Here is a 14,834-nt window from a genome sequence, read left to right as displayed (position 1 = left end):
GGGTATCGTCAGGAGCGCCCCAGGGAAGTGTGATTCTACTGCTGTTGTTCTCTATATACATAAATGATTTGGCAGACAGGGTGGGCAACAGTCTGCATGCTGATGATGCCATGGTTTATGATAAGGTGTCGAAGTTGAGTGTCTGTAGGAAGATACAAGACAACTTAGACAATATTTTCGGTTGATGTGATGAATGGCAGCTAGCCCTAAATGTGGAAAAATTTGAGTTAATGCGGATGAGTAGAAAAATCAAACCTGTGAAGTTCAGATACAGTATTACTAGTATCCTGCTTGACACAGTTGAGTCATTTAAATATCTGGGCGTAACATTACAGAGCAATATTTGGTGGAAGGAGCGTGGTAGGGATGGCGAATGGTCGACTTCGGTTTATTGGGAGAATTTTAGGAAAGAGTGCTTCACCTATAAAGGAGACTGCGAATAGGACACTAGTGTGACCTAGTCTTGAATACTGGTTGAGTGTTTGTGATCCGTACCAGGTCAAATTGAAGGAAGACATTGAAGCAGTTTAGAACCAGATTGCTAGATTTGTTACCGGTGGGTTCGAAGAATGTGTAAGTGTTATGGAGTTACTGTGGGAACTCAAATGAGAATCCCTGGAGAGAAGGCGATGCTCTTTTCGAGGAATGCTGCTGAGAAAATTTAGAGAACCAGCATTTGAAGCTGATTGCCAAACGATTCTACTGCTGCCAACATACATTGTGCATAAGGACCATGAAGATAAGAGAAATTAGGGCTCATAGGGAGGCATGTAGATAGTTGTTTTTTCCCTCAATCTATTTGTGAGGGGAACAGGAAAGGAAATGACAAGTAGTGGAACAGGGTACCCTCTACCACACACTCTATGGTGGTTTGTGGAGTATCTGTGTTGATGTAGATGTAGGTACAATTGTCAACATCATCACACAATGCACATAGCAAATCACCATCAGACAAAACCAGTGTAGAAATGAAAGTTACAGTAATAGGATATGCGCCAGTACTTACCAATAGCAGATTAATGTCCCCAGTAGGTTGACATCCAAGAAATATTTCAAAACTAAAAATAAAACAAAATTACTGAAACAACAATAGTTGCAAAAATTCAAATAAAAAAATATTCACCATCATTTCTAAACAAAAACCTAACTCTCGTTGTTTGGCACATACATCCAGCACCTTTCAAAAAACTCAAACTGCTGTGTTGTCCAAACAAGACACAGCCAGAGCAAAAGCACTACAGGCATAAAGATGTGAGCAGGTGCCAGTGCCATAGAGACTCACTACTTGCGTGTGGCACTGAGGATGAAGTTATTGACTTTGTCTCAGCCAATTCATATTCTTGACAATAAAAAATGTTGTTTCACAAAGCGTCTAGCATCCAGCGCACATTGGTCTATCGATTACTCATATGATTTTGAAATGCATCCCTGATGGTTTTTGAACACACTCTGTAAGTTGATTTCTGAATGAATTATAAGTTAATTTTTGAATGTGTGCATAGTGTATGTGATGTCTGCCTGGGGAATCCTCGTCGCAACTAGAAATAAGCTTTCCTGTAAGCAAAAGGGGACCGCGTTTTACGAGCTGAGCGGAGTAAAGCCAAACAAGTGAATGCCAACCGCTGTCTGATTATGTGATTGATTGGGTTTGCGAATGATGAGCGCTTTTATGATTACTAGCGAAGCACTTAGATTCAGACTACCAGAATGGAAATAAATGACTAACAGGAATAACAGGTTAGAAAGATTACGTATTATCTTCTCGGTGTATCCAGAGAAAGATTACGTATTATCTTCTCGGTGTATCCAGGAAAATGAAATTTTGTCAGAAAATTTTTGGCCAGATCGCTACACTAGTAAATGCCAGTTGCACAGTCCCCGTCTAGCAGCAACTTAAGTTCTAGTCTGGAAGTAGCACGGAAAATGGTTTGTAGGAACATAACAACGCCTAACCGGAGAATAATCAGGGATAACTAAACTGGTGATTCTGGCAGGGTTAGTGGAGTTAACCGGCGAATAAGTTTTAACAAAGGCAGGAATAGTCCCAGAATTAGTGATAAGACTGTTTATTAGAATGAGGAAGTAGAAGAAACAGGAACATCACACAAATTATGGAAGAGAATGACGATCCCAAATTTATATAAAAATCTGGTACTACTACTTTTCAATCTCATGCTCAAGAAACAGTAGTGTATGAATGAAATGTGAAACTATTTTCTAACGAAGATTTTTGCTTATAGTAGGCCTAATAAGCATTTTATATTGGTCTTCATGAATTATATTCTGTCGTGTTATAAAAATGACCATTTGTGCCAAAACAGTCTTGTTTATTTGGTGTGTTACAAAGGCCTATTTTGTTTTATCTAGCAGACAGTGACAAAATAGGCGTAATCAGACAGAAACCACACCAGTCTTGGGCACTGTTTGTATTAACAGCTTACGCAGTATTAGACGATATTTCGATTTTTCATGTAGCAAAACGTTTGACGAACTTTGATGAGGTGACTGGTTCTTTCACAAAAAGGAAAGCATGCCATATAAAGCTGTAGCAAGATTAGAGAGAAAACGATGGTAGGAGCTAAGGATTGAAGAAATGTGTACTGTCTTGCTTGTCTGTTGTCTTTACTGGTTTTATGTATCCTACATTTAATTTTATGTCACCCAAAACAGAAAGTTATTAGCTAACAGGCAATAGAGAGTGCAAATTTTCTGAAGAGTTCTTCTTCTCCCGGTTACAAATAATCCCATCCAGTATTAATTGTGAGGGTTTTTTTTTTTTTTTTTTTTCTGTCAAACCAGGCGACTGGGAGCAGGAGAGCCACCACAGGACATTTTAATTTGCACTGTCCTGAATGTAATTTGATGGCATCCAGTAAAAAATATAGATGTTTCAATTCCACTGAGCGAAATACAGTGATGTGCGATAGAAGAATGCTGTGTGAAGAGGCGTGGCAGGCACTGCACTCTGGCACACTTAATACCAAATAATGTGTCTTAAATTTCCTCGAACATTTACGTTTTGTGTATCAGACTCTTCAGAAAGATGTACGCTACAAAATGAACATATCTTTTGGTTCGGAAATATCGTAGATCCGGGGCTGATGCGCAGAGCAGTCTGAGTTGTAGTGGGGAAGTGTGTAGTCTCCACCTGACCCATGTTTACATTCAGTGATTTTGCTGTTTCCTCTTCGTTTCCTGCTCTCACGTCAAATTAAAACAAAATGGATTTTTGTGGCCGGAGCTATCAAGCGAATTAAAATACAGTCACGTAATTACAGAAGGCTAATGTACGTTATTAGTTTCAGATTTTATTTTATTTCCACTTTTCTGACAGTCGTGCATTAAATGCCTTGTAGAACAATGAAGTTAGTTTTGTCGGTTTGCTAAATAAATTTGACTTTTATTAAGATTTCCTGCTGAGGCAGTCAATGTGTTTGAAACGAAGTGTTTAGTTCCTCACTATTGGCTAATTTCAACTGCTTGCTGCATTTCAGGTGCACATTTTCAACTTCTAGCACGTATGGCATTATGCCACAATAAAGAATCAAAAATGAGTTACTACAGTACTGGTACGCAAAGGAAATTTACATCCCGAAATCCTCACTGAAAAGCTTAATATCAGGTCGAGGCCTGCTTCATTGGGAATCTGGACATATGAATGTGCTCTTTAAGTATGCACTCTAAATGTGCCATTTCTACATCTACATCTACACTCCGCAAGCCACCCAACGGTGTGTCGCAGAGGGCACTTTACGTGCCACTGTCATTACCTCCCTTTTCTGTTCCAGTTGCGTATGGTTCGTGGGAAGAACAACTGTCTGAAAGCCTCCGTGCGCACTCGAATCTCTCTAATTTTACATACATTATCTCCTCGGGAGGTATAAGTAGGGGGAAGCAATATATTCGATACCTCATCCAGAAACGCACCCTCTCGAAACCTGGCGAGCAAGCTACACCACGATGCAGAGCGCCTCTCTTGCAGAGTCTGCCACTTGAGTTTGCTAAACATCTCAGTAACGCTATCACGGTTACCAAATAAACCTGTGACGAAATGCGCCGCTCTTCTTTGGATCTTCTCTATCTCCTCCCTCAACCCGATCTGGTACGGATCCCACACTGATGAGCAATACTCAAGTATAGGTCGAACGAGTGTTTTGTAAGCCACCTCCTTTGTTGATGGACTACATTTTCTAAGGACTCTCCCAATGAATCTCAACCTGGTACCCGCCTTACCAACAATTAATTTTATATGATCATTCCACTTCAAATCGTTCCGCACGCATACTCCCAGATATTTTACAGAAGTAACTGCTACCAGCGTTTGTTCCGCTATCATATAATCATACAATAAAGGATCCTTCTTTCTATGTATTCGCAATACATTACATTTGTCTATGTTAAGGGTCAGTTGCCACTCCCTGCACCAAGTGTGTATCCGCTGCAGATCTTCCTGCATTTCGCTACAATTTTCTAATGCTGCAACTTCTCTGTATATTACAGCATCATCCGCGAAAAGCCACCTGGAACTTCCGACACTATCTACTAGGTCATTTATATATATTGTGAAAAGCAATGGTCCCATAACACTCCCCTGTGGCACGCCAGAGGTTACCTTAACGTCTGTAGACGTCTCTCCGTTGATAAAAACATGCTGTGTTCTGTTTGCTAAAAACTCTTCAATCCAGCCACACAGCTGGCCTGATATTCCGTAGGCTCTTACTTTGTTTATCAGGCGACAGTGCGGAACTGTATCGAACGCCTTCCAGAAGTCAAGGAAAATAGCATCTACCTGAGAGGCCGTATCTAATATTTTCTGGGTCTCATGAACAAATAAAGCGAGATGGGTCTCACACGATTGCTGTTTCCGGAATCCATGTTGATTCCTACAGAGTAGATTCTGGGTTTCCAAAAACGACATGATACTCGAGCAAAAAACATGTTCTAAAATTCCACAGCAGATCGACGTCAGAGATATAGGTCTATAGTTTCGCGCATCTGCTCGACGACCCTTCTTGAAGACTGGGACTACCTGTGCTCTTTTCCAATCATTTGGAACCTTCCGTTCCTCTAGAGACTTGCGGTACACGGCTGTTAGAAGGGGGGCAAGTTCTTTCGCGTACTCTGTGTAGAATCGATTTGGTATCCCATCAGGTCCAGTGGACTTTCCACTGTTGAGTGATTCCAGTTGCTTTTCTATTCCTTGGACACTTATTTCGATGTCAGCCATTTTTTCGTTTGTGCAAGTATTTAGAGAAAGAACTGCAGTGCGGTCTTCCTCTGTGAAACAGCTTTGGAAAAAGGTGTTTAGTATTTCAGCTTTACGCGTGTCATCCTCTGTTTCAATGCCATCATTATCCCGGAGTGTCTGGATATGCTGTTTCGAGCCACTTACTGATTTAATGTAAGACCAGAACTTCCTAGGATTTTCTGTCAAGTCAGTACACAGAATTTTACTTTCGAATTCACTGAACGCTTCACGCATAGTCCTCCTTACGCTAACTTTGACATCGTTTAGGTTCTGTTTGTCTGAGAGGTTTTGGCTGCGTTTAAACTTGGAGTGAAGCTCTCTTTGCTTTCGCAGTAGTTTTGTAACTTTGTTGTTGAACCACACTGGGTTTTTCCCGTCCCTCACAGTTTTACTCGGCATGTACCTGTCTAAAACACATTTTACAATTGCCTTAAACTTTTTCCATAAACACTCAACATTGTCAGTGTCAGAACAGAAATTTTTGTTTTGATCTGTTAGGTAGTCTGAAATCTGCCTTCTATTACTCTTGCTAAACAGATAAACGTTCCTCCCTTTTTTTATATTCCTATTAACTTCCATATTCAGGGATGCTGCAACGGCCTTATGATCACTGATTCCCTGTTCTGCACTTACAGAGTCGAAAAGTTCGGGTCTGTTTGTTATCAGTAGGTCCAAGATGTTATCTCCACGAGTCGGTTCTCTGTTTAATTGCTCGAGGTAATTTTCGGATATTGCACTCAGTATAATGTCACTCGATGCTCTGTCCCTACCACCCGTCCTAAACATCTGAGTGTCCCAGTCTATATCTGGTAAATTGAAATCTCCACCTAAGACTATAATATCCTGAGAAAATGTATGTGAAATGTATTCCAAATTTTCTCTCAGTTGTTCTGCCACTATTGCTGCTGAGTCGGGAGTCAGTAAAATGAACCAATTATCAACCTACCTTGGTTGCTGAGTGTAACCTCCACCCATAATAATTCACAGGAACTATCCACTTCTACTTCACTACAGGGTAAACTACTACTAACAGCGACAAACACGCCACCACCGGTTGCATGCAACCTATCCTTTCTAAACACCGTCTGTGCCTTTGTAAAAATTTCGGCTGAATTTATCTCTGGCTTCAGCCAGCTTTCTGTACCTATAACAATTTCAGCTTCGGTGCTTTCTATCAGCGCTTGAAGTTCCGGTACTTTACCAATGCAGCTTCGACAGTTTACAATTACAATACCGATTGCTGCTTGGTCCCCGCATGTCCTGACTTTGCCCCGCACCCTTTGAGGCTGTTGCCCTTTCTGTACTTGCCCGAGGCCATCTAACCTAAAAAACCGCCCAGTCCACGCCACACAACCCCTGCTACCTGTGTAGCCACTTGCTGCGTGTAGTGGACTCCTGACCTATCCAGCGGAACCCGAAACCCCACCACCCTATGGCGCAAGTCGAGGAATCTACAGCCCACACGGTCGCAGAACCGTCTCAGCCTCTGATTCAGACCCTCCACTCGGCTCTGTACCAAAGGTCTGCAGTCACTCCTGTCGACGATGCTGCAGATGGTGAGCTCTGCTTTCATCCCGATAGCGAGACTGGCAGTCTTCACCAAATCAGATAGCCGCCGAAAGCCAGGGAGGATTTCCTCCGATCCATAGCGACACACGTCATTGGTGCCGACATGAGCGACCACCTGCAGATGGGTGCGCCCTGTACCCTTCATGGCATCCGGAAGGACCCTTTCCACATCTGGAAAACACACTTTTTCCGTGTTATTAGATGACAGTATATTTTCCCTCGGAACCGTAAAACTTATCAATCCTTTGAATGGTCCTGTTTTTATACACGGCGTAGAATTTCCCGGCACTTCAGAAAACGAAACTCAGTATGGTTCATGAAATTTCGATGCTCTTGGAGTATCCTCTGATGTTTTTTTTTTTTTTTTTCTTTTATAACATAATGTAAGATCTTTTAATGTTTTACACGTATGGCCATACGGGCTTCCTGCGTAATAGCAGCTGCCAAAGGGCGGTGGTGCCTGTTATCTGGCGCTCCCTGACGACTACTGAAACGAACCATTTCTAATAGGTCGCGGGAAAATATTACGAATGGTGGTTTGAAAAGCGTTACTTTCAAAGTAAATTTCCTTTTCCGCAAGTTGAACTATGTGTGAGAATGTACGATGAATTTCTTAAATCATATACATCTACATCTACATTCATACTCCGCAAGCCACCCAACGGTGTGTGGCGGAGGGCACTTTACATGTCACTGTCATTACCTCCCTTTCCTGTTCCAGTCGCGTATGGTTCGCGGGAAGAACGACTGTCTGAAAGCCTCCGTGCGCGCTCTAATCTCTCTAATTTTACATTCGTGATCTCCTCGGGAGGTATAAGTAGGGGGAAGCAATATACTCGATACCTCATCCAGAAACGCACCCTCTCGAAACCTGGCGAGCAAGCTACACCGCGATGCAGAGCGCCTCTCTTGCAGAGTCTGCCACTTGAGTTTATTCAACATCTCCGTAACGCTATCGCAGTTACCAAATAACCCTGTGACGAAACGCGCCGCTCTTCTTTGGATCTTCTCTATCTCCTCCGTCAACCCGATCTGGTACGGATCCCACACTGATGAGCAATACTCAAGCATAGGTCGAACGAGTGTTTTGTAAGCCACCTCCTTTGTTGCTGGACTACATTTTCTAAGCACTCTCCCAATGAATCTCAACCTGGTACCCGCCTTACCAACAATTAATTTTATATGATCATTCCACTTCAAATCGTTCCGCACGCATACTCCCAGATATTTTACAGAAGTAACTGCTACCAGTGTTTGTTCCGCTATCATATAATCATACAATAAAGGATCCTTCTTTCTATGTATTCGCAATGCATTACATTTGTCTATGTTAAGGGACAGTTGCCACTCCCTGCACCAAGTGCCTATCCGCTGCAGATCTTCCTGCATTTCGCTACAATTTTCTAATGCTGCAACTTCTCTGTATACTACAGCATCATCCGCGAAAAGCCACATGGAACTTCCGACACTATCTACTAGGTCATTTATATATATTGTGAAAAGCAATGGTCCCATAACACTCCCCTGTGGCACGCCAGAGGTTACCTTAACGTCTGTAGACGTCTCTCCATTGATAACAACATGCTGTGTTCTGTTTGCTAAAAAATCTTCAATCCAGCCACACAGCTGGTCTGATATTCCGTAGGCTCTTACTTTGTTTATCAGGCGACAGTGCGGAACTGTATCGAACGCCTTCCGGAAGTCAAGAAAAATAGCATCTACCTGGGAGCCTGTATCTAATATTTTCTGGGTCTCATGAACAAATAACGTGAGTTGGGTCTCACACGATCGCTGTTTCCGGAATCCATGTTGATTCCTACATAGTAGATTCTGGGTTTCCAAAAACGACATGATACTCGAGCAAAAAACATGTTCTAAAATTCTACAACAGATCGACGTCAGAGATATAGGTCTATAATTTTGCGCATCTGCTCGACGACCCTTCTTGAAGACTGGGACTACCTGTGCTCTTTTCCAATCATTTGGAACCCTCCGTTCCTCTAGAGACTTGTGGTACACGGCTGTTAGAAGGGGGGCAAGTTCTTTCGCGTACTCTGTGTAGAATCGAATTGGTATCCCGTCAGGTCCAGTGGACTTTCCTCTGTTGAGTGATTCCAGTTGCTTTTCTATTCCTTGGACACTTATTTCGATGTCAGCCATTTTTTCGTTTGTGCGAGGATTTAGAGAAGGAACTGCAGTGCGGTCTTCCTCTGTGAAACAGCTTTGGAAAAAGGTGTTTAGTATTTCAGCTTTACGCGTGTCATCCTCTGTTTCAATGCCATCATCATCCCGGAGTGTCTGGATATGCTGTTTCGAGCCACTTACTGATTTAACGTAAGACCAGAACTTCCTAGGATTTTCTGTCAAGTCTGTACATAGAATTTTACTTTCGAATTCACTGAACGCTTCTCGCATAGCCCTCCTTACGCTAACTTTGACATCGCTTAGCTTCTGTTTGTCTGAGAGGTTTTGGCTGCGTTTAAACTTGGAGTGAAGCTCTCTTTGCTTTCGCAGTAGTTTCCTAACTTTGTTGTTGTACCACGGTGGGTTTTTCCCATCCCTCACAGTTTTACTCGGCATGTACCTGTCTAAAACGCATTTTACGATTGCCTTGAACTTTTTCCATAAACACTCAACATTGTCAGTGTCGGAACAGAAATTTTCGTTTTGATCTGTTAGGTGGTCTGAAATCTGCCTTCTATTACTCTTGCTAAACAGATAAACGTTCCTCCCTTTTTTTATATTCCTATTAACTTCCATATTCAGGGATGCTGCAACGGCCTTATGATCACTGATTCCCTGTTCTGCACTTACAGAGTCGAAAAGTTCGGGTCTGTTTGTTATCAGTAGGTCCAAGATGTTATCTCCACGAGTCGGTTCTCTGTTTAATTGCTCGAGGTAATTTTCGGATATTGCACTCAGTATAATGTCACTCGATGCTCTGTCCCTACCACCCGTCCTAAACATCTGAGTGTCCCAGTCTATATCTGGTAAATTGAAATCTCCACCTAAGACTATAACATGCTGAGGAAATTTATGCGAAATGTATTCCAAATTTTCTCTCAGTTGTTCTGCCACTAATGCTGCTGAGTCGGGAGGTCGGTAAAAGGAGCCAATTATTAACCCAGCTCGGTTGTTGAGTGTAACCTCCACCCATAATAATTCACAGGAACTATCCACTTCTACTTCACTACAGGATAAATTACTACTAACAGCGACAAACACTCCACCACTGGTTGCATGCAATCTATCCTTCCTAAACACCGTCTGTACCTCTGTAAAAATTTCGGCAGAATTTATCTCTGGCTTAAGCCAGCTCTCTGTACCTAGATAGCGTTTGATGACGAGCCATTTAGAAGTATTTCGAGCCCAGATAAGATAATCATGTCGATATTATGAGCAAATTGATGTAGTGCTAAGGCAAGCTCTCTCTCCTCTGTGGTAGCTAATTTATTTGTGGAAAACTTTGAGGACAAGTCACTGGACTCGGCTAAAAATTTTACTGGCACATTTGTGTGATATATCTTAAAGTGTAACACGCGCAAAAAATATCAACATTATATGTGAAAGCTTAGCTTCTCTTGCAGCTTATTAACCTTAGAGAATCTTTGCTTTTCTTGTAGCAACACTATGTATATTAATTTAAAACATTAACTTTTCCTGTTTGTGTATCCACGCTACTTCACACTGATGTTGCTATTAGCTGACTACATCACGTGTCCTGTGGTCAGAATATCCACTGTCATCGGCTGGCGGATGACATGACACTGACATGAGCTATGACTGGCTTCCAAAAGCACATCACAATCTCCTTTACAATGATTCAGAAAGTAACATGCGGTGTTTGGTAGAATTCGAATTTATACTTTCGTAATACGAAAATATACAGCGTACATGTTGCTGCACAACAAAAATATTTCCAAAAGGGGTTTTCTTCCCTGAGTTTCGTTTTCTGAAGTGCCGGGAAATTCTATGCCATGTATAAAAACATAACCATTCAAAGGATTGATAAGTTTTACGGTTCCGAGGGAAAATATACTGTCACCTAATAACACGGAAAAAGTGTGTTTTCATCCGGGAGAAAGTGAATTTTTAACCGGGAAATCCGGGAATTTTTTTTCCTTGTCCACGTATACACCCTGCATTTACCTGTCACAAACATTCAGTATGCCTTCCACTGGGCACACAACAAATGTACAGACAGTTGTCATACTCATCCCCTACTTTCGTGAGCAAGCCTGGATATATTGTATATGGCGGTAGTATCTGTTCCCGAAAGAACAGTTACTGTGGATGACCATGCAGCTTTGCTAGAAATGAAATGGTAATTAAATGGACACCCTAGCTGCAAACAGGCGTTGATGTACTTCATTGGGGACATGTTGAAAATGTGTGCCCGGGTTTGAGTCCCGGTCGGGGCACACATTTTCAACATGTCCCCAATGAAGTACATCAACGCCTGTTTGCAGCTAGGGTGTCCATTTAATTACCATTTCACTGGATATATTGCTTTCACTGCTGCTGCTGCATGATGGTGCCATTCATTTAACGTTTCTGGAATGGGAGGAATGTACGCTAAAGAGAGAGAGAGAGAGAGAGAGAGAAGAAGAAGAAGAAGAAGAAGAAATTAAGCTCAGCTCAAGCACAATTTGCGATATTTGTACACTGCTTACATCTGTTCCATCAGTGCAGCTCATACTCTTCACAAAGATCAAGCTGCACAGTCATAACTGGATTCCTCCTGTTGAATCTGAGAACATGAAGTACCTTTTGTTGCTATGTACTTGACTACACACACATTGAATAATGAACAAGCAACACCAGAAAGACCACTATTGATGACTTAACGCTGGTCCCAAGGTAAACTTTTAGTTTCAAAGCATATGTTAAAATTTACCCAAAAAGTCTGTTGTCATCCACATAGAAGTTAGTCATGTGTAATCGGATGAATCTTTTCAAAACATGCTGCATGTCTTGTTGCCAAAACCAAGATTTCATATGTCAGACAAAATCATGAAAATCTTATTTCAACATAATAGGCAAGTTCAAAAGTACTTTAAGTAATTAATATGTGGCAAATGCAGAAAAGGCTCTGTATGCAACACAAATATGTCTTGTTGCTGACATACAGGCTGCGTCATATGGTTGGGAACTTTTCACTGGCTACTCCAGACCATGCTCCCATTGGCTGCTTCCAACTTGGAAAAACTGATACACCTCAACTAAATTCTGCAGATGGCCACAGTGACATAGATTTTGTAACACAACACTCATTTACTTTACTTTATGTATGTAAATTACTTCTAAAATTATCTTTGATTTCATATTATTGTACCCTGATTGTCATCCAGCTCCTATTAGCACTTGAAAATTATTTTACTGTAGACTGAAACCACCCACTGATAACTAAGCAAACCAATTACTATTGGATTTGTTTGGAAGTTCAGATAAAAATTTTTCTGAACTACAAGACACATTTGGTGTTTGAAATTATTGTAACGTGTTATATTTTTGGGACTTACACTTCCTGTATTCAGGATAAGACAAAATTGAGAAAAAAAATCTGTGAACCACATCAATTGCTAAAGAAGTAGCAAAAACTGTAATTAGTGTCAGTTCGTGACACCCTTCATCTATTCGCATACTGAATATTATTTAATGACAGAATAGGAAGAAAATCTTTTTTGTAATCTATTCCATGTAAATAACAGTGTATAAAAGCATTCTGTCTTCAGGCCACAAATGGCCCATCAGGACCATCCAACTGCCGTGTCATTCTCAGCTGAGGATGTGAATAGGAAGGGTGTGTGGTCAGCACACTGCTCTCCCGGTTGTTATGATGGTTTTATATGACTGGAGCCGCTACTATTCAGTTAAGTAGCTCCTCAATTGGCATCATGAGGCTGAGCGCACCCTGGAAAATGGCAACAATGCATGGCAGCGCAGATGGTCACCCATCCAAGTGCCGGCCATACCCAACAGCACTTAACTTCGGTGATATGACGGGAACGAGTGTATCCACTGTGGAAAGACTGTTGCCAAATAACAGTGTATACCATTTTCCATAATGTCCTGAATCTCTTTTTCTGGTATGTTAAAACACCACAAAAAATATTATTTATTGTTTTAATGTTCCAAGTGCTAGCTAAAAGATCAGCTCAGATACTACTTTAACACTCTGTACTGCATATCATCAAACTCTAACTATTCTACATCATATATGATTCAATATTATTAATCAGTAATTGATAAAGAAGGCATGTATGAATAAGTAAAAAAAGCTATTATTTTTCTCATTTTCAGTAATGTAATGTGCACCATTGACAATAGCAGAGACTTAGATGTAGTCTGAAGAGTTGATTCACCAACGTTTCTCATCATCTGAAAAGATCTAAATATGGTAAGTTCTGAAAAAAGTAATGAAGTCATGTTTAAATACAGAAATGAATGCCATTGGATGCTTTGTTTCTATTGTTACTTTTTCTGTAGTTTAATTTCTGACTAGCGCATTACGTAAAATAAGGGAAAGGTAGCTCTCACCTATAGTGAACTCACGTGTGGTGCATGGAAACACATGAAAGAAAAAATTATTCACACTATCTTTTGAGCTCTTCCTCTTTCTCTAGCAAAAATACACTCATTTACATACACAACCACACAGACAAATACACATTCCATACCCAATGCTATGGGAGTATGTCTTTGTACATATATGTGGTTTTGTATGTAAATAAGTGTATTTTTGCTAGAGAGATACCAAAAGATCAAAAGCTAGTTTGAATTTTGTTTTCTTTCAAGTGTTTTTAAGTGCCACATTTCAGTTTGCTATAAGGTGAGTGGTTGCCTTTGCTTTATTTTACATATCACTCCACCTAGGAATTTCTGTTGTTATTGTAAATTGTCTAATATCTTGTGTATAGAATAATTTTGTGTCTCTCAACATTTATTTACAATGTGTTTCTCACTGATTTTTTGTTGTGAATTCTTTTTACTTCTAGCCTCCAAAAAAGAAAGGTGGAGGTAAAGGTGGCAAGAAAGATGGGGGAGGTTACATTGTGGACGGTGTGTCAACAACTGAGATGACACATGAACAACTACAAGAATTTGCTCAGAGACTGAAGGAAGAAATTGACAGAGAGCGAGAAGAAAGAAATTATTTCCAGCTTGAACGTGATAAGTTACAGACATTTTGGGAGATAACTCGTCAACAGTTAGAAGAAACCCGTGCAGAATTAAGGTATCTAAGCACTGAAGATAACTAGCTTCCACAGACACTTATTGTTATGTGCAATAACTTATATTTACTTGATTTCAATATCAAAGTAATCATTTGTTATCCATCCTCTCTCAATAGTTTACTATTCTAGATAGACGTTATCCATTTTAGGATTGTCTACTATAATTATTTGTTTGAATGTGCCTCTGACCTGAAATATGGATTAAAAATCTCTGGTCATTAAATTTCACAAGGAAGGATTGCAAATAATGAAATTTTACTTATTGCCCATATAAATTATAACAAGAAGCACATGTGATTAACTTTTTAGATCATTTGGGAGTATAGAGGGTGCAAAGTTAAGTATGCAAATCTGCATACCTGACTCTGTTCTAACTGGGATGGATATCAAGTCAAACTGAACTTGTATAACAGATATGGGTACATCCATGTTGCTTCAACTCAGTATGAGAGTCCATCAGTTGTAGTGGTTGGTGAGTGTAGGTATGCTAGTCTACCTGCAATCGTGACAAGATGTGTTTAGTGTATGAGAAATATGGAAAACGTGTTGAACAGGGCAAAATTCAGATGCCTTCTGTATACAAGAAGGGCACAACATCGTGGGTGATACATAGTCTTGCGTTGTATTGTTAAAAGATAACACCGTAGAGACCTTGAAGGTAGGACACAGCCACTGGCCTTAACATGTCAGAAATGTAATGGGTACCGTCCAAATTATCAGCTTTGTGAACGAGAGGAGACTGTGTTATGTAACCAATGGCAAACCGCTCCATCAAGCTG

At 40.7% G+C, this 14,834-nt stretch overlaps 1 protein-coding gene across 1 annotated transcript in view; it reads left to right on the top strand.

Annotated features, from left to right (window-relative positions):
- The window catches only part of LOC126259749 (dynein regulatory complex subunit 4), a 123,539-nt gene that overhangs the window by 10,968 nt on the left and 97,737 nt on the right, over positions 1-14,834 (top strand). The window contains exons 3-4 of the mRNA XM_049956741.1: positions 13,121-13,217; positions 13,816-14,054. Coding sequence (XP_049812698.1) covers positions 13,215-13,217; positions 13,816-14,054 — 242 coding nt within the window. The 5' untranslated portion in view covers positions 13,121-13,214. The remainder of the gene's footprint in view (positions 1-13,120; positions 13,218-13,815; positions 14,055-14,834) is intronic.

Source organism: Schistocerca nitens, chromosome 5, assembly GCF_023898315.1.
Source record: "Schistocerca nitens isolate TAMUIC-IGC-003100 chromosome 5, iqSchNite1.1, whole genome shotgun sequence".
NCBI lineage: Eukaryota > Metazoa > Arthropoda > Insecta > Orthoptera > Acrididae > Schistocerca > Schistocerca nitens.
This window is presented reverse-complemented; position numbering and strand designations above follow the sequence as displayed.